General features: G+C 38.4%; 1 protein-coding gene across 2 annotated transcripts in view; it reads right to left on the reverse strand.

Moving 5' to 3' along the window:
- Window positions 1-22,389, reverse strand: part of LOC121517711 (collagen alpha-1(XX) chain) — a 51,841-nt gene that overhangs the window by 11,117 nt on the left and 18,335 nt on the right. For both annotated transcript variants that reach the window (XM_041799695.1, XM_041799694.1), the window contains exons 5-22: window positions 18,767-18,934; window positions 14,781-14,978; window positions 14,075-14,242; window positions 11,764-11,883; window positions 11,477-11,641; window positions 11,009-11,167; window positions 10,462-10,634; window positions 9,267-9,396; window positions 7,997-8,142; window positions 6,947-7,076; window positions 6,632-6,771; window positions 4,487-4,613; window positions 4,178-4,317; window positions 3,944-4,076; window positions 1,638-1,783; window positions 1,341-1,470; window positions 372-488; window positions 119-265 (exon numbers count right to left, since the gene is read on the reverse strand). In XM_041799695.1, the coding sequence (XP_041655629.1) occupies window positions 119-265; window positions 372-488; window positions 1,341-1,470; window positions 1,638-1,783; window positions 3,944-4,076; window positions 4,178-4,317; window positions 4,487-4,613; window positions 6,632-6,771; window positions 6,947-7,076; window positions 7,997-8,142; window positions 9,267-9,396; window positions 10,462-10,634; window positions 11,009-11,167; window positions 11,477-11,641; window positions 11,764-11,883; window positions 14,075-14,242; window positions 14,781-14,978; window positions 18,767-18,934 (2,637 nt within the window). The remainder of the gene's footprint in view (window positions 1-118; window positions 266-371; window positions 489-1,340; window positions 1,471-1,637; window positions 1,784-3,943; window positions 4,077-4,177; window positions 4,318-4,486; window positions 4,614-6,631; window positions 6,772-6,946; window positions 7,077-7,996; window positions 8,143-9,266; window positions 9,397-10,461; window positions 10,635-11,008; window positions 11,168-11,476; window positions 11,642-11,763; window positions 11,884-14,074; window positions 14,243-14,780; window positions 14,979-18,766; window positions 18,935-22,389) is intronic.

Here is a 22,389-nt window from a genome sequence, read left to right on the forward strand (position 1 = left end):
AATACCTTTTCACAGTACTGTATATGTAACAGTAGTGCTCAGTGGAATTGTGGAAAAAGTGGTGGTTTTGGAGTCATGCTCAGGAAACTAATAGAGTGATAAAGTGACAGGGTCAGACCTGTTGGATGGAGAATGGAGACGGCAGCACCCTCTTCTGATCCGAGAAGTGAATGCACATTGATGCGATACAGAGTTTCTTGTTCCAGATCTTTGAAGCAGTGGCTGCTGCTGGATTTGTCCACAATTTCTTCCTTTGTTTGCTTGTCTGCACAGGGTGAATACATAAACAAGACACTTACACACACACTTTACATCAGTATTGTGCTTAATCTAATTCTAAAATTAATCCAACATATTTTACATCATATTACCTTTGACGGACTGGATGACAATACGGTATCCATCAACAGCAGAAACAGCTCTCCAGGACACACAGATGCTGGAGTGGTCCGATCTGACCACACTTACACTGCTTACTCGCAGACTGGCTGCAGGGACAGTGAATAACAGTTTTCAGACTTCATGGAAGTCTCTCTGACACTGAACAAAGACTAACAAACACTTTTCCAAAAAATGCTCTTAATAAACAATGTTCTCTTTCAACAGCAACTGTTAATATTATTCTATTATTATAGAAAAGGTGTTGCTGCTCCAATTATGTGGAATTATTTCCAAATGAGTTATGTTCATGGTGTTTTAAAAGGGTTTGCATGTCTGAACTATTTAAGGAAAGTAACTGAAACGGCTTTAAATTTGGTTATATTAACCAGGGCATGGGTTTGCAAGTATGGATGCATTTATAAATGTAGTTGTAATCATTTTAGAAATGTTACATATGATTTTTAAATTTCTTTTTATATTGATCTGCTGCATGGCAACCTTGAAAAAGGTGACTTTAGTCTTAGAGGGTTCTCCCTGGTGAAGTAAGGACAAATAAAAAAAAACAAAACAAAACAAAACAAAAAAGTCGATTAGGATTATCATAAATAAAATCTTTTACATATTTTTTCAAAATCAATGACTTAAAAGTTGTGTACAATGTTCAAATATTTGAATCATATCAGATGTATCAGATATCTTGATAGATTTTGTGATTTTACTTATACATTATTTCTCAAATGGTAAGGATGATCCCTCTGTTTATTTGGAAAATATAAAGCCTCACTTTTCCAAAGCCTTCAACTGAAACAGAACAGGTAGAAAACATCATTCCTATATCTTTCCAAAAAGTACAAAGCTGTGGTATTTCACTTTTTGTAACAACTTTTCTTCCACATGTATGTCAAATTTAAAAAAAAAAAAAAAAGGCAGGTTGTATTCCTTTTGTGTGTTTGACTCACTTGTTTTGCCCTGAGCTGAACCGCTGCCCCCTTCTCTGTTTCGATACTCGGCAGTGACCAGGATGCTGTAACGTGTGTCTGGCTGTAATGACTCCAAAACCACTCGTTTTTCACTTCCTGGCACCAACACCTGTAGATAACAAATCCACCTTTCAAAGTCTAGCTCTGAAGTAGAATAACCATTTGTTCAAACAATGACAGAAGTATTTGAACCTGTGTAAAAGCACAGTGATTTAATATAATCTTTCACCATGCAGGACAGAGAAGATAGCACAGTAAATTCTGCAGCCCACTCACTGTTCTGTCCTGAGTTTCAGCTCCAGTTAGTGCAGTATAAGACACCCGATACTGAAGGACATGAGCGTTGGGAGGTACCCAGCTAACCACCATGCTGACTGCAGTCTCATCAGAGACAGAGACACTGGATGGGCCTCCTCCAGACACTGTAGGGACCAAACACATCATAAAAATATGCTGTGACATTTGAATTAGCTGTATCAGGCCAAAACAAATAAATGCACACAGAAGGATTCGTGAGTATAATTTACTGGCAGGATTTAGATATGAATGGCTCTCTTTGTTTTTGATTGTAAGCATTTTTCCTTTCTAATTATGCACACAAAATCTATAAATAAATAAATAAATAAGGTTCAAAAATGTGTTTCTGCTGCAGACACAAGTATTTCTAGTTAACTCTGCCAAGGAGGTTAAGTGATCGGTAGGGTTTGTTAGTTAGTTACCTCCACCAAGGAGGTTATGCGATTGGGTGGGTTTGTTGTTTGTTAGCAACATAACTAAAAAGGTTGTGGATGGATTTTGATGAATTTTTCATGAAATGTCAGAAATGACATAAGGAAGAAGTGATTAGATTTTGGGAGTGATCCGGATCACTGTCTGGATTCAGGAATTTTTTTTTATGATTCTGTGCTATTGGGAGATAGGGCTAATTGCGAAGGTCTGCGCTCTTTGAGAGCTTTTCCAGTTTATAGATTTTAAAGTATTTGATTTAATAATTTCTTCAATTTTGTGGACAAGTTTTGGAGGATTCTCTGTCATGGCTTGCTCTAGTGTTTTGAATTAATCTATGATAAATTATTATATAGAGGGGGGAGTATTTTTGTGTGAATTAAAAATATATTTTGAAGAGTTTCCTTCCAACATAAATCCTTATAGACATCACTGACTACTTCCTGCCAATTTATTCTTTTCAAAACATTTGACTTACTACAATAGCATTTAGATTAAAGGCCCTATTTAATTTTTCTGTTGTGCATTATAAGAAAGGCATTGTGCAAGTGTATTTAAGATGTACCCAACTTCTAATCAGGTTGTCATATTTCACACCCTTCACACAAAAATACAAGATCAAAAACACAAAACATTCATCAGTGAACCCTTTCTGATCATTTAAATAACTAGAAGAGCACTCAGAGAGCGCAGACCTCCGCCATTAGCCCTATCTCCCAATCGTGAAGAATCCTTTAAAAAATTCCAGGATCCGTCCCCACGTGCCCCCCACCACGGCATTTGCTGATTACTCCCTCCCGGTGGGATGGAAACATGGTGAGGCAAAGCATTGGCTTTGCTATGGATGGAATGTCATACTGGAAGCATTGCCTGCTGGTGCCAACAGATGCACTGACAGTCTCACCCATGGTCTCACTGGATGACTGGAAGTCATGGAAGAGGGTGAATATTCCTCTATTCCTCCCAGCATTGTGAGTATTCTCGCTACAGTCTGCTGTCTGTCTCTCTGTTATGCTTCGACTCATCTCCTTGACCGGGCGTGCATGTTTCAAACTCTATAAACTCCAAAACTTTGAATGGAAACAGCCAAAATGCTGCTGGGATTGAAGTTACTCATGTCCACCATCTCCTGGTGTAAAGTGGTAAATGCGCAGAGCTCCACCATTAGCCCTATCTCCCAATAGTACAGAATCCTTAAAAAAATTCCTGGATCCAGACGGTGATCCGGATCACTCCTAAAATCTAATCAGTTCTTCCTTATGCCATTTCTGACATTTCCTGAAAATTTCATCAAAATCCATCCACAACTTTTTGAGTTATGTTGCTAACAAACAAACAAACTAACAAACGGGCCCAAATCACATAACCTCCCTGGCGGAGGTAACAAACAACCCCAACATTTGTACAGATCAAAAGCTGACATTCTCCATACTACTCCTTTTTGGCCACAATTCTATTATTGCCAGGCCTTCAAGTGTGATTCTCAATAAATCCACTAGGGGGCCTCAGGCGCTAACTATCTTCAGACTGGTCCACGTGTCTACACAACTGTTCCCTCCTCTAATGAGTCCTGGGGTACACCGAAACGTCCAAAAATTACTCATTTATTTATCAGTACAAGCAGTAGTGTGGCCCATAATGTAGATTAATGAGTAAGTCTCTGCAGGGCCAGTAAAGAGTTAGACATAAATGGTAGAACTAACCTCACAAAATCCCAAGTAACAGTCTGCTTTCCCTGTACACTGTAGCTGTTTCTTTCCAAAATATAGTCTAAAAATAATTTCACATTCATATTAATTGATAGAGGTAACTTTCCAGTACAGTTACGTTTGTGCATATTTGTGCATGTAACTCACAGGTGCTATATCGTATGGCCACAGCTTCACTCTGAGCTCCATCTCCATACAAGGCAGACAGAGAGATCTGGTACTCCTTATCGTCTTCTACTTCCTCAAGGATCACCCCTTCACTCTCACCGCTCACCTTCAGCTAGAGCAAACACACAAAAGAGGCAAGGCATTATGTTATTTCAATCATATTTTCATTTTTATTACATTATACACCCCAGGCATGCATGTATTCATTCCCACCTGTCTCAGGTCTCCACTATTGAGAGAGATCCACTTAATCAGGTAAGAGACCACGTCATCAGCAGCAGGTTCCCAGCGCACAGTAATGTCACTACCTGAGAAATTAGTCACCCTGAGGTCTGACGGGGCAGGCACCTTCACTAGGAGATAATGTGTAAGAAAAAAGAGAGCAATATTTATATACATGTTTTCATGCACATTTAATGCTCATTTTTTATGCTATTGTATGTAAAGCTCACGCTTCGATGCATATAAGGAAGGAAGGTTACGCCTTCAAGCACAAGAGTATGGTACATGTGTTTGTCTTACATGTGGTGATGTTGCTGGTGAGCGCCACAGACAGGCCTTGTGGGTACAAAGATTGGACTGAAACCAGATATCTGGAAAGAGAGGACAGGTTCTGCACCACCACCGAGTTCTGTCCTGTTACCTCTACCTGAAAAGAGATGTGATGAAAATGGACTTTTAACTAACATTGGTTTCTACGAAACCACGGCTTTGACTGAAGGAAACACTCTCAATAAGGAAAAATGAAAAATTGATTCATAAACCCTACCTGAACCTCTTAAATTTATAAAAAGGAGGTGAGGCCTAGGTGTCAGTTAAACTGAAAATGGGCTTGTTTTTCTAGTGGTCTGACAGCTAAACTTGCTTTTCTTTTAAACCACAAATCACACTTCCCCACTCCACATTCACACGCTGATGATGAAGGCTGCTATTTAAAGAACCCATGAGTGTTAATAATGTGATTTATTGAATGCGAATGCATCCCTACACATTCACAAACACTGATATTGCAGCAGTGGGAGCAGTTTCGGGTAAAGTGTCTTGCCCAATTACACACTGACATGCGACTGTAGGAACACGGGATTGAACCCCAACCACCAGGCAGAGAGACGTCAGACTCCACCACTGATCACAGTAAGGTTGTCGAATTGTTTGATACTTTGTTACCATTTTGGTAAGGTGCGTATCCATATGCAAGCATATGGATACTGTATCGTTTAAAGCAGTGGTTCTCAGTAGAGCTTGGGCAAAAGACAGTACAAAAGATGTAACAAATCCATGAAACAGGATGAAAAAATGCATGTTTTTAAGAGTCTCAGAGACAATTTGGCGAAATTTTTTCCCTGGCATACAGCCATGACCGACTGAAAAGGGCTTCACGACCCACTTTTGGGTTCTGACCCACCAGTTGAGAACCACTGATTTAAAGCATAATAATATAATTTATTAAATTTAAACCTTGAGAGGGCAGATGGCATCCTCACCCCATTCAGAGGAAAAATCTTATTTTAGCCTCTGCCTTTTTAAAAGACAGTCTTATTAATTGTGTCTTTTAATAAACAGTTAGTCAAACTTAGTATGTTTTTAACATTTTAGTGAACCTTTCTTACATGCTGGCTGAAAACAATAATAAAGAACAAGTCTACATTCACCAGTTTTAAGTGTCCAGAATCAATACTGTTTAGTTTAACTTAGGTAGTTATCATATCAAATGTCTGCTATCGTTACAGCTCTAGTGTCATACAGTTGTAGTAAAAACTAGTGAAATAAAATCATCTTATACTGTAGGATCCTTCTCTCTCATGTACTGCTGACTTTCGATCAATAACTCACAGCTGTGAATAAATGACACATGATATTAATCATGCTGGGCAGTAAATCAGCCACTAGTAAACTACTAAAGGCAGAGCAGAATAAATGTTTTAACAAGCTGTGTCTTGCTTCTCAGTCTGCTAAGTGAGACACATGATATGAATGCATTTTCATTACTTTTTTTGGCATCAGTCATCAATCAGTGGTTTCTCGCTGTTGTATCAATAAATGCTGCATCGTTGTAATTCCAGAGACCTTACTTCAAACATTTCCTCAACTCTGCTCTTAGTTTATCAGTTTATTACACACAAATTAGAGGAGTTTACATGGAAACTTTTACTTTGAGCTACTATTGAGAACAGAGGAGTTTTTACTTTTTCAGTATGTTAATAAACTGACTAATTGATTGACTGATTAATTGCTGTTTGATTGCAACATGGCACTGAATACAATGGGAGGCAAATTCTGCAGCTTTACAGCTTAATTTTTTTATGCTTCTATTTTCAGACAGACACACTTCATAACCACCTCAGTTTTTCGATGTAATTTTGTTGATATTAAATAAGTAATGACATTCATTAGAAGTTAAATATCTTTATCTTCAAATCCAAAGACATGTGTGACAATGCCTTAAAAAGTACTACTGGAAATGGAAGACAATCCATGTGATTTTATGGATGTTACAGCTGACAGGATTTAGTTTCACTGTACTAAGATTTCTGTAAATAATGTTTTTGTCTCTATATTCAAAGCCCTAAAAGTGTTGAATATATGTTCATATTTTCTCCACTCTAGGTGAAAATAAAGACAAGTTATAGACACAGTTTTTCGGTCAGACCATTGGTTTATTCCCACCTGCTTGACGTCACTGCCATGATTGGTGCTGTAGGTGATTCTGTGGCCTGGGACGTCCACAGCTCCTGGCACCCAGCTCACCCTCATCATACTGTGGGTGACCATTGGGAACTGAACACTCACTGGCGGTGGAAGAGGGACTGTGGGAAAGAAGCAGTACAGTTAAAAACAGGATGAAACAAGAACATAAAGGCAATGGAATTATTAAATAGCATACTAAGTGATTTATTCTCAAAAGCTCCTAGGAAGTTACTGACCAGAACATACAGAACTGAAGCCAAGAAGAAAGAAGGGAAACAGACTGAGACGTCTTACATGTGGTGGCGACAGCAGTCACAGGATCACTTGGCTCCTCATCATAGAGGGCATATAGAGTAACAGAGTAGTCTGTTGATGGTAGTAACCCCTCCAGCTCCAATGCTGTCTGGTCTGCCCTGAATTTCTCCTGCAGTAATGAGTGACAGGTGTTTTGAAGTTGCGGTATAATACTTTTATGAGCATTAGCATTTCCTCAGCCCATATTAGTGCATGATGAAACAGTGACTACATCTAATAAGCCTGCTTATCATCAATGCAGGACCACAGTGAGTTATTGAAGATAAGGATTTACAGACAATTAGAGAATCATAAATACTTAGTGCTCAGGGGGAGATCATGAGTTGCTCTTATAAACATAAAGAAATAAGATATATAGGATTCTACATAGAAACAAACATAAAATTATGCAATATTAATAAGAAATTAAGCAATAGGTACAACAAAATATTATTGAAAAATGTATAAAAATGGCAAATATGTTTAAAAATCCCCGTAGTAAGCAGAAATGAAAAAGGAGACAATGATTTAACAGGACAATTTAATCTTTTGTATAGTTTTTGATTGTTAAAAAAAATCAATATTAAGAGCCATAGTAGTATGATAAAAGGATAGCTCCAGGAAAGAGGAGATAAGGTGACTACAACAAATCACTCTTGTAGCTTAAACTATATTTGAGTAAAATGAGTTCTAAGTTCAAATATGAGAAATTTCCTAAGAATTCATACTTTCAAAGACAGCAAGCATAACAAATAAGTTTTTTATTTGACGATACAAAAATAACTAGTGGCCAACATTTTGTGTATTTACAAACAGAATCTTTTGTCCTGTTAGAGATGGTAATGGGAGATTCAATCAACAAAGTTCAGGCCAACTGGAAGGAAGATTTATGTTTTCACCACTGATCCTATGAGTTTTAAATATAATTTATCACCCAAATTCAACCACATTGTTTTCTTTTATCAAAAAGTTAAACCAAAATCTGCTCTTCCTTGCCTTGTAACATTTATTTCCAGCTGCCTGCCTGCCTGCCAGAAAGATGGGTCTTACCTCCTTAGCATCATCTGGTTCTCCGTGGTTGAGTGCTGAGTACAGGATCATGTACTGTGTTGCTCCTGGTGCTGCACCCCAACTCACTCTTAACCTGCTGTGAGAGGAAGGAGTCACCTCCAGGTTGGTGGGCATGCCCAAGGGTACTGAGGAAAAGAAAAGAAAGAAAAGATTGGTAGAGGTTTGTTCAGGTGTTTTGCAAGTAGAATTTGTAGGATTAACACCTTTCGGTTGGTTGGTTGGTTGGTCGATATACTCTCATCCAACCAAAATCCTGCTTGTTGGTTGGTTGCGCACATATGTGTGTGTATTTAAAAATTATATGGCAGAAGCATGTAGCTGACTGACTTAGAGTGGTGTAGCAGGAGACAGAGAGGAGCAATGCACACAAAAGTGACCCAAGGCATGGTTTATCCTTATTGTTTCACAGTGGCTTCACACCGTAAATAACTTGGAAATAACACTTGGCACAAAGGTGCAGGCTGTTTTTACTGAAGTGGCCCTGAGAGTGTCTGTACTCTGCCCCACGTGAGAACCTCAACTCCCGATGTCTGTCTAATACAACAACCACCAAATATGTGGTATTAAGGCCCTTTATCATCAAATTAGTGTACACGTCAGCATTAATGTCTGTTACAGACAGAGAACGGCAGAAGAGAGAAAAGATGACGTCTCCTGGTCATTAAGTCCAACCAGCCAACTTTTCTTCCCTTCACGGTGAATAAATGCTGCATGCTGTCTGATATATGTTTGTAAATGGCACAGCACAGGCTGGAACAAGTGATCCCATTAACAGGTATCTTTATGTATTAATTTAATACAAAATCTAAGGACATTTTGTAGGCTATATGATGCCAAAGAGATATTATATGATTAAAGGCAGGTGTCTGCTGATCTTCTCTAACTCAGCTGTTATTTAGTGCGACATGATAAGGACAAATTATTAAAAAATGCTACGAAGAGCCAAAGATAAAGCTGATTTTGAGATAAAGGGAAGGTTCTCTTTTTTCTTCTAAATGATCAATAGATTGATTGGTGTGTGGGTGTGATTTCAGATGACCAAGCTGTTCTTTTGTTGACTGGAGCCCTAATAAATTCACAAACTAGCCTTTTAATAAACTGTTAATATTTGATCACTCAAAGCATTATTTTTCTGTTAAACACAGTTATACTGGAATGTACTGTTTGTTGTACATGTGAAACATAAAAATAATGAAAATAATAAAGAAACACCTAAAACAACAATAGTTTGCAGTAATATTGGCCTTACATGTGGTGACAGTTCCCCGTAGTGCGAGGCCAACATTGTCTTCATACACAGGAAAGACAGACACGTGGTACAGTGTCTGAGAGGAGAGATCTTTCAGCAGCACAGTGGACTCAGAGCCGTCCAATACCACCTATGGATCATTTACAGTAAGATTCACTTATTCACACAATACTTTTATTTTGACCACAGATATTCTGCAAATATGTATTTCTCTCTATATGAAAACTACATGAATGAAAAAAGAAGCTAAATTAAAAAACTGAATGTAAGGGAAATGATAAAAGTATGAGGCTTCAGGGCTTATTGAAGTAGTGCTGTCTTATTGGCAATTCTGACAAGTAGAAACTGACATGGAATTTAATACAATGTAAAGTACATTTTAGAGGCTCCCAGAGAATCTATATTGGTAAGAGGAATCCATCCAGGTACTCTTCCCAATGATGCCTACCTTGTCTGTTGAGGGGGGCAAAAAATCAAAATAAATGAATGGAGGTAAATGGAAAGACTTGGTCATTAGTGACTTAAAACTTAAAATATAGAAACTGCACAGAATAACAGTCATTGGGAGCATAAATCCAGTGGTCATTGAGTTAAACAAAAAAATGTTGCCTTTTTAGATGGGAAGAGGAATCATAAAATTAAAAAAAGTTGCAGGTGTATACAAGTGACTCTCTCCTTCAAGCTAGACAAACAAGACAATTCTGTGACTGGAGATCACATAAATAGGAGGTTAAACTTTCTGTATGCTTTTCGACCTTGTTAAATGAGTTGGATGTTAACTCTCAAAGCATCATTAAAATGTTAGTGAATGAATAAAAAGGTATTGAAAGACAGGCAGACTACAGCTTCTGCTGTTACAGAGCAATCGCTGGGTTTTAGTCAGTAAGAACATCACATCAGTCCCACATTTGACCACTTCTTGTGCACTCCATCATTTGCGTATGAAAAACTTGTTGTATACTATGGTTTGCAATTTTTTTAAGTATAAAATACAACATAAAAAACACAGTGTTTGATCATGTTGCTACCGCAGTTATCCAACCCGCTACCATTCAGTATCGGGGCTTGTTTCTGCTGTCTGGTGGGTGTCTGGTTACTCTGGAGAGGCGGAAGTGAGCTGCACTCTTCTTATCAGTAAATGTCTTAAATCTAACATGGCCAAATCATGTTTGTGAGTCAATGTGGCATTTCTGACCTCCTGTGGACTCTGACCCTCGGCACTGTGGTAGACCACTCTGTACTGTTGGACTGACTTGGTGGGATTGGTCCAGTGAAGCTTCACCTCTCTGGATCCAAGTTCAGAGAAGCGGAGATCTGTAGGACTTGGGTAGGAGAGGGCGGGGTCTGCTGTGGGTCCAGGATCCATTCCTGAAGATACATAAACTAGGAATCAGCGTATTTAACCTCAACAAGACAGATAGCCTCAGCAAAACCGGCTCCTGAAATCATCTTGAGTTGTTTATTCACACATGTGCCTCATCGTGTGAGGTTTCCAGTTTCAGATGAGGGTGGGGTGTCTTAAGAAGCAAGACATGACAAAAATACACTGCAGAAATCCAAGATGGTGCATGAAGGCACAGAGTCTGTCACACTTAAGGCTGTTTGTTGCCTTTATTTTTAAATTTAACATACTCATGGTTTTAACAAACAAGGAACAAACAGACATGCAGAAAACAGTACAAAGCAGCTCTGACAGTTTCAGGAGTTTTGTGCAAACACAGACAAGCAGACAGATAGCTTACGTTTAGAGATGCCTCGCTCCTCTATCCTCCCACACAGGATGTGGACCAGCCGTGCCACCAGTCTACTGAGCAGAGGAAAGTCGTTTACGTTGTAGACGTTCAAATCCACCGGTTCTGATGCCACTTGTCTCAACTCGGCCTCATCAGCGTTCTTTACACCTGAATAATACAAAGTTATAAACTGGTTCAACCCACTAAGCACAAGAAGTGATCACAAATACCAAAACTGCCTCAGAGCATGTAGCGATAAGAACATGTCAGAAGCTGCACTGTACCCATAACATGAATAAAACTATATTAGGTTTCTACACTCTTCCAAAGCCCAGAGGCTGAATAAACAAAATAAATCCAGATTATTCTCAGTCCAGTGTGCACAGAAATACAGCACATCATGTGACTGCATTAAAGTAAACTTCAGCCATGAGAGAAGTTTGCAGGAAGCTTTTAAATGTTTGTTTTCAGTCTTACCTACAGCGATGATCTCCACACCGGCATTTTTCAGCTTGGTTGCAGCAGCAATGGCATCATCCTGAGACTTTCCATCAGTCAGCAACACCAGAAAGAAAGGTATGTCTGCCCTCGCACCGGCCTCTTCCCTCATGTTCTCCTCCATGACATGCAGCAGTGCCTGACCTATACATATAGTACACACACTGTTCATGTATTTACAATGCGAACATATTCTGACAGAAGATGCTGAAGCTCATACACAGAAAGGTCAAGCCCTTATGGTATCAAAGGTGCAAATTGTTTACCTGTAAAGGTGTTTCCTCCCTTATATCTGAAATTCCTCACAGCCTCCAGCAGCTGGTCTTTAGTGGTGAAGTTGTTGAGCTGCCACTCAGTACGAGGGTCTCCACTGTACTGGGTCAAACCTTGGACAAAAACAAATGTTTTACAAGATTTAAGTTTAGTTTTGACTGATCATTTATTCTATACAGATAAATCAACTTTGCTTAAACCTCTTAGAATTCCTAGGTAAAATCAGTCAAAACACCTATCCAGGAGCACCTAAATTAAACTTTTTAACCTGAATTTTTATAGTGAAACAGGCCTGTGGATGACTGTAGCTGGGAGGTATTAGCTGGAAAACTAAGCTGGACCAAAGCATGATGCCTTACCTAGTTCAGGTTCAAGGTCAGCAACAGAAAACGAGTATTTTACACCTGTTTTATGAGGAAAGGTCCAGATGCTTTCAAACTGGAGACTCCAAAAATAAACCTTGGTTACCATGGAATAGTTAACATCTTCAGAGTCCTGAGAATCAGAGCCATGTGATTTACTTATGAACAGCTATTCTAGGAATAACTGAATAACTGGAAAGAAACTGTCAGTCTGCGGGTAAGCCCTCTGATTTTTCGGGTTCATTTTCATTACCTTGTTCATGTTTATTTTGTCATTGTATTTTGTGTGCCAGATCTGAAACAAAAATTAAAATTCTAATTGTAAAAGTAGTAATTAACAATGAATGTACCATTAGATAGCATAAGAACATTTACCAAAATTCAGGCAGGATGGCTTAAACCTTCAAAGCCAATTGTATCATATTTGATGTGCAATATGTGAGACCTCCGTCTGATCAACGTGATCAATAATTTCCTTAAAAACTATCACAATCAATCAATCAAAAAAATGATAAAATTCCCCTTTTTTGGATTACCAGTTGCAAAAAATGTAAAGTGTGTGATAGAAATAAGGAAAAATTGTAGGGGGTGAGGACCACGTGGCTTTATAAAAAGTATGTAAACATGTTGTTTTGGGTTGGATTTAAACTGATTTTTTGAGGTCCCATGATTTATTTTAACTTATAAGTCAATTTAACCCAACATTAATGTATGAGAAATGATTACTAAAAAAATCTATTTACTCTTTTTAAAAAAAATAGACATAATGAGTTTTAACAAAAATTTTGAGCAGTTGCAACTTGTTCGTTTTTTACAGTACAGTAAACTCGAGCTACTTAGAGTAAAACAACAATCTGACAGCATCCAGAAGAAAACGATTTAACAATACTAGTTCCTGACCATTAAACTTGACATTTTCGAGTTAACAATGCCAGTATTTACAACTTTTTAAACTTGAAAATTAAGATTATTTTCTGCTAAATGAACTGATCCATTCAATTTTTTTCTCCTCAACTCTTAACCACACATCTTATTTTTTCATTAGTCTTCCTAAGTGATATTAATATTCATACTTCAATACCAAACCGCCCTGTTATCAGTATATATTTATATTATCTATAAATCTTGCTCCTCTATACTGCGCATATGATTCTCATTTAATCATTTTTGCCCTACCCATGTTCTGTTTAATTTGCTGATGATAAGTTTACCATGCCACTTTACACAAACACGTGTCACTTATTTTATCTTATCTTATCTTATCTTAGGCATGGGCCTTATATGCCTTTGCACTTTCTCTTGCACCAAGACACAGAGAAAACATACATACGTATGTGTACACACTGTATGTGTAAACATACAGTACTTGTCAATAAACCCAATTCTAATTCTAGACTCTAAAACATAAGCACTTTGCAAGCGTAATTATCCCTCAACGAGTTAAGTCTGACGTGAGTCAGAGCTGTTGTCACAAGAGTAAAATGTGGTTGCTTTAGCAATCCATTAGGTAGCCTTGACAATGATAAGTAGATGGTTTGTGGTTTCTGTGACGCATAGGATGGTTTCTGGTCTTGTAACATGGTTTTAAGAGTGTTGGTGTAATATCTCTGTGAGGTTTTGGCGTGGATATAAAAGAAGTAGCAGGTTATTTCTGTGTGTTACTATAGCACATATGGGAGTGTGACCGAATATTCACCACAAAAGGAGGGATCTGAAGTTAAGCACACATTTAAATAAATCGTTCCAAAGCTGACAACATAAAAGACAGTGACAGGTTTAGCATGGCTATTTTCTCAGAAAAGAAGTACTTACTATGCATGCCATTATCTACTGTATAACCCTCCACTGTAACATGCAAGGAAAGCGATGATCTGAGTGAAACTAAAACAAGAGAACACTCTTTATGGCTATGTGATGACATGGATGCGATTCTGAGCCTCACCTATTTGAATGTAGTTTGGCCCAATGCGGAAGGGGGTCATCAGGCCCTCCAGAAAGTCTCTGACCCGCCTGAAGTTGGTGCGTCCGATGCTCCAGGAGCCGTCCACCAACAGCATAATGTCCGCTGCTGCATTGCTTTCACATTCAAATGGCTTCCTTGGAGACATACCTGAATTAAAGGGGGGAAACAGTCAAACAAATAAAAGAAACAGGTGAATATCTGTAATTTTTATATAGTGCACACATAAATCACCAGTTTAAAATCAGGAAACAGACAGCCTCATGCATTAAGTTGAGCAAAAAGTGGGTGCAGGTGTCGAAAAGTGGGCGTGTTAGGACTATGTACATGTGCCGACATGGTGCAAACATGAACAGAAGTACGTTTTAATGCATGTTAATGTGTATGTGTACCCTTCAACTGTAAGCATGAGAGAGGACACATACAGCCCTGCAGCTCAACGGGACAGCCTGTCATTATCCTTTCCTCTACCTGTCACTCCCTTAACTGAACACTGTCATCACATTTCAAACTGACACTTACAACTGCAAACTCTCAAGAAGAGGAAAGACAAAGACACTCTGATAACAAGCTTCACCTAGTGAAGGAAGGTGTCATAATCAATACTTGCATGTTTTGGTTCTTTCATATAGTAAATATAAAAAAGAAAAGCATTTCAGATCAGACTTTTTCAAACAGCAGAGGCTACCTGTAACCGGCTGAGTGGGGAACGGCATCTTTCGTGGTTTCTCCTCCGCTGCTTTGCCCTGTGTCGTCCCCTGCTCCTCCTTTTTCTCCATCTTTGAACGATCTCGGTCCTTCTCTTTCTTTCTTTTCCTCTTCTCTTTAGGGTTTTTCTCTGGGGGCTCATCAGGAAGCTGAGAAGAGTCAGCAACAGATGGGGGCTCTAGAGGAGAGATTTAATGGTAAGAACATGGGTGAGGTTACAGTAAGATAAGCAAAGATTGTTTTTGGGACCGGTTGAAGCTGAATTTGACAGGAAATCTTACTTAACTTGCATCAAAGGGAGAAGCAAGATAAATATTTCTCTATTAACACATAAACACAGGGTTTCATGTGTACCTTCCTTCCATCTTGTTCCAGCTTTTATTTCCTGTGTTACACCTACTGTGGCTGGGCTGTCATTAAAATGTGAGTATTTGGCTCACAGCACTTTGGAGTAGGCCTTCATAAACACAGTATATTCGCCTTATTATGCCTGTGTGCTCTGGTTTGCTTTTAAATTCATGCTTTTGTGTGCTCTCTCTGTCACAAAGTGATATAATGAAAGACCATGGAAGGTAAGAGAGCAGAGATCAACTCTTGTTGTCTTGAAAAAGCCAAAGGAAGTTCTGCTGTAGGCTGTTACAGTATACACAATACTAACATACTGTGAGGGTTTGTCAGGCGCAGACCTGAGGGATTCTGTTGTCTATAAACCCTATATGAGGTCTACATATGCCACACAATTTTTGGCCAACTTAGGAAAATGTAACTTTTTCCCAAGTATTTCTCAAGTGCTGTTAAAGATAGCAAGGGATTTTAACACAGCTTTTCCAAACATACAAGTTAATTTTACTTTTCACACAGAAACAAAATTATTTCACAAAAACCAAAAAGTGCCAGGATCTAAATTATAAGGCCCCCTGATACTAATAGTAAGACGCGTCCTTTTGCTGGATAACAGCCTGCAGTTGTCTGTGTCAGACAAGCCCGCAGAGGAATCCTAGCCCATCTCTCTTTGAAGGCTCTCTCAAGCTCCTCCAGATTTGGTGGTCTTCTGGCATGGACCTTGGTCTTCAACTCACCACACAGATTTTCAATGAGGCTTTAGTCAGGACTTTGTGCAGACCAGTCAAAAAGGTTCACTCTGGCCTTGTGGAGGTAGTTCTTCACCAGGAGTGACTGATGTGTTGGGTCGTGTTCCAGTAGCTGCTGGCTGCTTGACTGCCTGACTCTTCACATATCCTTTCATCATGATCTCTTTCACCTTTAAAAGATTCCCAGCTCCAGACGGACTGAAGCATCCCCACAGCATAATTCTCCTACCGCCGTGTTTCCCTGTGGGGCGTCTCCCTTCTTATGCAAACATAAACAACGTCTCTGTGGCCGAAGATTTCTAGTTTGGTCTCATCTGACCAAAGGACATACTTCCAGTGTGCATAATTTTTCTCCAGGTTATCCTTAAACCGGCCACAAACATAAAAAGTAAAACACACCACACACAACAGGATAGTCTGGAAAAATAATCTCAAGAACCATCCGATAATCAGACATTTGCTGACTTTGGTCAGAAAGGAGGATTCGGCCCGACAATCTGCACCATTATTGTGTAGTGTCTGGCTCGCTTCAGTCCCGTTCTTCCTCCAAAAAAAAATTATTACATTTCATTTATTTTGTATTTATTTTAATAGATAGATAGATAGATACTTTAATGATCCCAAAGGAAATTCAAGTTTCAGCAGTTCCATTATACAGGCAACGAGGACAGTAAAAAACAATAAGATCTAAAAACTGTGAGAAAACAGTGGTTCAGAATGTGCAGAAGTAGGCAGAAACATAAAAGAAAAGTAAAAAAATTTATATATATATATGTATAAGGACAGTGTATAAACTTTTCAGGCCGGTAAAATAAGATGAAATAAAAATAAAAAACAACATCAGAAGCAGGATAATAATAAGGATATAGCTAGTACTGCTGATAAAATAGGCAGAGTAACTTTTTAGGGCTCTTTATTCTTTAGAATGACTGTGGTGCTTACAAACATATAAGTATTACTGTAAAAATGGATGTGTTGAAATAGAAAAGGTTAAAATGGAACGACAATTGAAAACAGTACAGGAAGGCTGCATGATAATGCTGTTTCGTATTTATTGCTAGTTTTCTGGAACCTTAGAAGCATTTATCTAAAAATTAAAAAGTCAGATTAAGAGCTCACAGCTATTTTTCACCATTGTGTTCATCTGGACTTTTGTCTTAAAAAGCTGGTAAAACACCAACCCTGTGGTGCACTGACAAGCTCTCAACATCCTCTTCTTCAGGAAAACTTGGGCTTTAAGAATATGTGTATTGTTGCAATGTCACTTGAATTTAAGAAAGTTATGGGACTATAAAGACAAAAAGAAAAAAATATTCAGAAATCAAAACTAAAGATTTTTATGTATAAAACACAGTTAACATTAATGACTAAGATTTCTGTAGCACAAACTTGTTCTCCCATCTCTTTGGGACTAAAGAATTAAAAAATAGCCTAATCCTGCCATGAAAAAAACTCTTTAATATATTCACATTTTTACAAAAAATGCCCTTGTGCTTTTGGGAATTTGAGTCATTATTCAAAGTACAGTGACTCTGAGAGACAGATCACAGCCTCCTTGTGTCCATTTCTTTCAATTATGAATCGCTCAGGCTGTCTTCTTCTGTTTCTAAGTCAGTGAACATACGCTTTTCAGTAAAGCCTGATGCAACAACAGAACAGCCTCCCATTGGCTGTCACAGCCCAGTCGCAATGCATTCTGGGATGCAAACAGACAATATGGCAGTAGGCTAACCAGCTAACTGCAGGAATGATCGAAAAATTGATTATAAATGGATAAAATATGTATTGTATGCAGTTTCAGCATTTTTCCACACCCTCTAGCTGCTGATCTGTATTACCACAATTTTTTTGTTTGCTAAATATTAATAATATGTCTGTTATTTTCTGCAGCTGTTAAGTTTCAGGCCGTAAATAACCCACTCATTATGTTCATCCCCTTTGTTTAGTGTCAGCTTTTGGGTCTCTGCTATAAAATTTGGATCACAAGTTGTGACTGTGATTTCAACCTGAGGAAACATGCAGGGCCCTTAATATGCATGATTGAAAAATAATCATGCTATTTACAACATTTATTCAGATCTAAAGGTCCAGTGAAAACGTTTTCTCTATTTTTTCTGATTGATAAATGCACAGGACGTGGGGAATTATAAAAGAAAGTTGTGGCAGCAGTCTGGGTGCAGATTCAGAGACTCACCTGGCTTTTGTGGCATGGAAAGCTTGAATCCATCAAAACAGTATAAAACATGTAATGTCAGTATAAACAGGCAGTTTTCTATCTGCCAGAGGGCTCAATGGTATTTATGTGAAAGCTTAAAAATAGAAAAACCAGGAAGTGAACGTTAATGATATCCTGGATATAATACCAGTTAATTCAGTAAATATAGACCTTGATCATCCTGCCTAAATGTGCCAACCTGAAACGCTGGGATTGAGGTTTCATTTCTAAATCCTATGAGGAACCAAGACAAGAATATCTCAAATTCAACAGACCATGCTCTAGCCTGCCTGAAAGATATTTACAGCAAGTTGGGTTGGTGAATATTTAAGGATCCAAACTCCCAACTAAGAATATGGATTTTATTCTCCCCTTTAGTTAATGAGACAAATTTCATTAAGGTCACCAAAATAATTTACTTAAAATTATTAATATTCCTTCTATATATAATTCTATTTCTTTCTAAACTATTACACTGATGAACTGAATAATTGATGACTCTTTGTATTTATTTTTGATACAGAAGCCCATGAGGAACAATCATGTACTGAGTTAGCATGAACTGGCACTCATTTTTTCAGGGTCAAAATCATCATTCTGTAATAATGCAAAAAGTGTGCCAGTGTGTGTTTAGTGCTTTTATCTGCTAGCATGCCTCACCTGCAGTGGCAGCAGCAGCCGTGGTGGTGGGGTCTGGATACAGAACTGTTGGCAGACCCAGCAGAGCCTCTGTTACATCATCCAGGTCTCCCGACCCGGACCCGCCTGGCAACATCTTCCTCCTTGGATCGCTTCGGCGGATCATTTCCTCCTCCCGCAGACCCTCCACTAGAAGGCAGAAACAGCAGCTAAGGTTAAGCTTTTACTTTTAAAACATTTGTTTTGTTTTGGTTCTAATCTTGCAATAATTTCTAAGAAGTGACTCTACACACCCAGGCTCCATAACAGTTTATTGCAACCAGTGATCTAAGTCAAGTCCACTTTGCCACTTTTGCAAAATCCCATTTCACTCCCCTTTCCATCAATTTCTGACACTTTAAAAAACAATTTGACACTTTACATAATTGTTGCTGCTTTAATCCTATTTCACCACCTTTTTCCACCAATTTTGCCACTGTCAACCAATTTTCCCCACTTTGTACCTATTGCTGCCTCTGTTAACCAATTTTTGCTAATATTAACCCCTTTTCACCACTTTTTATGCCAATTTTGACAGTTTTACCTGTATTTCAAGATTTGTCATGCCCATTTTTGTCACTGTAAATCCATTTTTTTGCCACTTGTAACCCCCCTTCACCACTTCCTCTATTTTTTTCCCCTTTAACTTATTTTTGCCACCGTCCACCTATTTTGCCAGTTTTAACTTATTTCAATTCTGCTTTAAATAAAGAGCTTTACATTTTAATGAAGGTCATTCACTGCAGCACCCCCCCCCCCAAAAAAAAAAATTATAATAATATGTTGCTTTGATAAAAGTGGTCATTATTCAGATAAAAAAAATAAAACAATGTTATCACAGCTTAACTTTTAAATGGACCATGATTTTTATGACCTCCATGGACCCCCTATTTGGCTGGGCCCCAGAAAGCTCTCCCCTTTATCCCCCAAGGGGATGTATTGCTGGATTATGTGTATGGACCATGTCCAACTGTGGAGTGTATAAACTGAATCCCCTTTTGATATATATATATATATATATATATATATATATATATATAAATAAAAGTATATCTTCTTTGTCTTCTTCATCCACTTGTCAAATTGCTTAATGACGCAGATCTTTGTAAGCTGATGCAGGAAAAAGAGAAAAAAGAAAAGACATAAAAGCTATGATGCAAAAAAAATTTTTGTTTTTGGCAGAGGGTTTTGCTGTATGGTTGATGTTAATGAAGTTATTTAAAGTAATTATGATTCCTGTCCTAACAAGTTGGTGGAATAGTTTGAATAGAGTTTGAATACAGCCTGCACAGAGCAATGCTGGTGTCACAGGAGACAGGATGAACACTTGATCAGATAAAAAAATAAACCACAACGGAAATGGACAAAACTGTCTGAAACAGAGGTAAAAACAACAGCGTGAGAACAAATCTACAGCTTGTCAGCTGCTCCACCGCTCTCTGCTTCAGTTTAAACTGTCAGTGAAGTTAGCTTAAGTACTTAAAAACCAGGTGGTGGTAAAACCTCCTCGATCTCCGTCAGCTGTAATTGACTCCCTTCACAGCGTCGTCAGAGGGCTTACAAAGACACTCAGCGTGATTTGTTGGGTTTTTATAACTAAATATTAGCCGTTGCTTTCCGTTAGTCATCCAGATATAAAAAAATGACTAATGTTGGCTACAAAGGAGTTTAATATATTAGTGAACAAGGAGGTGTTTTGCATGCCATAGCCAGTTAAATCAGTTGCACTTATTCAGCTTTTAAGATTGTTGTAATTCATGGGGCTGCTGTTGTTATTCTGTTTATAAAAATATACTCTTAACAAACACATAGACTGGTTTAAATTTAATTTCATAAAATTAAAGATGCCGCAATTGAGGAATGTTTTCCCCTGTCAGCACTTACACACAGACTATCAACGCGTAGTCATGCCAGGTCAGACTGCTGACACAGGTGGATTTGTAAAATGTTGGTTTCCCCCTGCTTTTGTGTTAAATGACTACAGGGCTGTCTAAGTGCTGATGATGCAAAAGCATGACTGAACTGCTCAGTATCTTGACAAAATCTCTGTGGATTACATTTGAGAGATAAAACTGAACATCCCTTAGGCAAAGTTAGAGCACGTTTGCTGTTGCTATTTTATATTACCTCTCTGGTATGTTTTATTACCTCTCCTCCTAACTTCCTCACCCAGTCCTGTCACCCAAGCCTTGACTAGATTTAAAGATAAGGTCAAATACAGCAAATTGAGGGTGAAATTTCCAAGGATGTACGAATTGCTTCGACACAGTAACCTACTATCACTGGCATGGCTCAGAACAAGAAGTGAGCCCAGAGGGGGTTAATGCAGGTGGGAAAGGCGAAGACGCATCAGGAAGGAATTCCCAGACTGCCATCATTCCAGCATGACAGCCAGTGATGCGATTTTCCAAGTTAACATGCTTTTCCCTCCTGCCTGGACTTGCTCAACTCGACACAGTAACCTTATATTACTAGCGCGGTTCGCAAGCAACCACAGGCTACATCAAGATATTATATAATTTGATTTGAGCCCCAGAGTACGGCAATAAATGTCAAAAGTGAATTTTCTCACATTTCAGGTAGAGTAACAGAGATTCTTGATTAGACTGACTGTTAAAATGACTGTGACAGAGAAAAGACAGAGATGTCTGACTCAGTCTTAGGGGCATCAAGTGTGCAAAATTTGTTGTCAATTCTTATTCCTCTACATGTAAATTAAACTTAACTTTAAGACATTCTTCTCTTTGCAATCTGCTAAGTCCATAACAGTCCAACAGTGCTAGCAGAAAGCCACAATGAACTCTGAGATTTTAGTGGTTTCCTCTGTGAGGTCGTCTTTACAACGCAGGAACACATTTAACTCATGTAAGTATACAGGTTAGTTCAAACAAAACCCATTTTCAGCCTGTAATCCTGCTAAGGTGGTGTTTAAACCCACTCACTCAGCCTACGGTGTGTGTTTATTCATCTACTTATTCCAATGGGGGGTGTGGACTGGGAGGAACTGATGCACACTCCTAAAAAAGGTGTAAGAATGTTAAAAATGCTCCACTTCCTATATAACGACCTTGTTGTCTTGCCAAGAAATCTCACAGTACAAACTGAGCAAACAGCAATTCAGAAAGACTTTGCTTTTTAAGTCACAGAGATGTATATCTTATTTTGAATTTTCAGATCTTTCAAGTCCTCCAGAAGAACTGTAGTTTGTTTAGTGACTACCGAGTGATTGAAATTTAAGTGTAAAAGCAGAAAAATATTATTAACCTTGCAAAGCATATGTATTTGCCATACTCCATGTTTTTCATCCATCAAAACCATCTTGCAAAGCTCCAAACTATAACATCTAAGCCAGGCCCGTATCATTTGAGCAGATCAAGGCGGTAGCTATGGGCGGCGTTAAGTTGTACTGGAAGTCGATAGCAATGGCTGCCCCCTTTGTAATATTTAGCTTGAATGTAAGATAAGATAAGATAAGATAAGATATTCCTTTATTAGTCCCATAGAGGGAAATTCCAATTTACAGCAGCAAAAGAATCTTAGACAAAAGCAGGCCATTGGTGACAGAAACACAATGGAAATAGAGGACAAATAAAAGTAGTATTACA

The sequence above is a fragment of the Cheilinus undulatus genome, linkage group 11, assembly GCF_018320785.1.
Source record: "Cheilinus undulatus linkage group 11, ASM1832078v1, whole genome shotgun sequence".
NCBI lineage: Eukaryota > Metazoa > Chordata > Actinopteri > Labriformes > Labridae > Cheilinus > Cheilinus undulatus.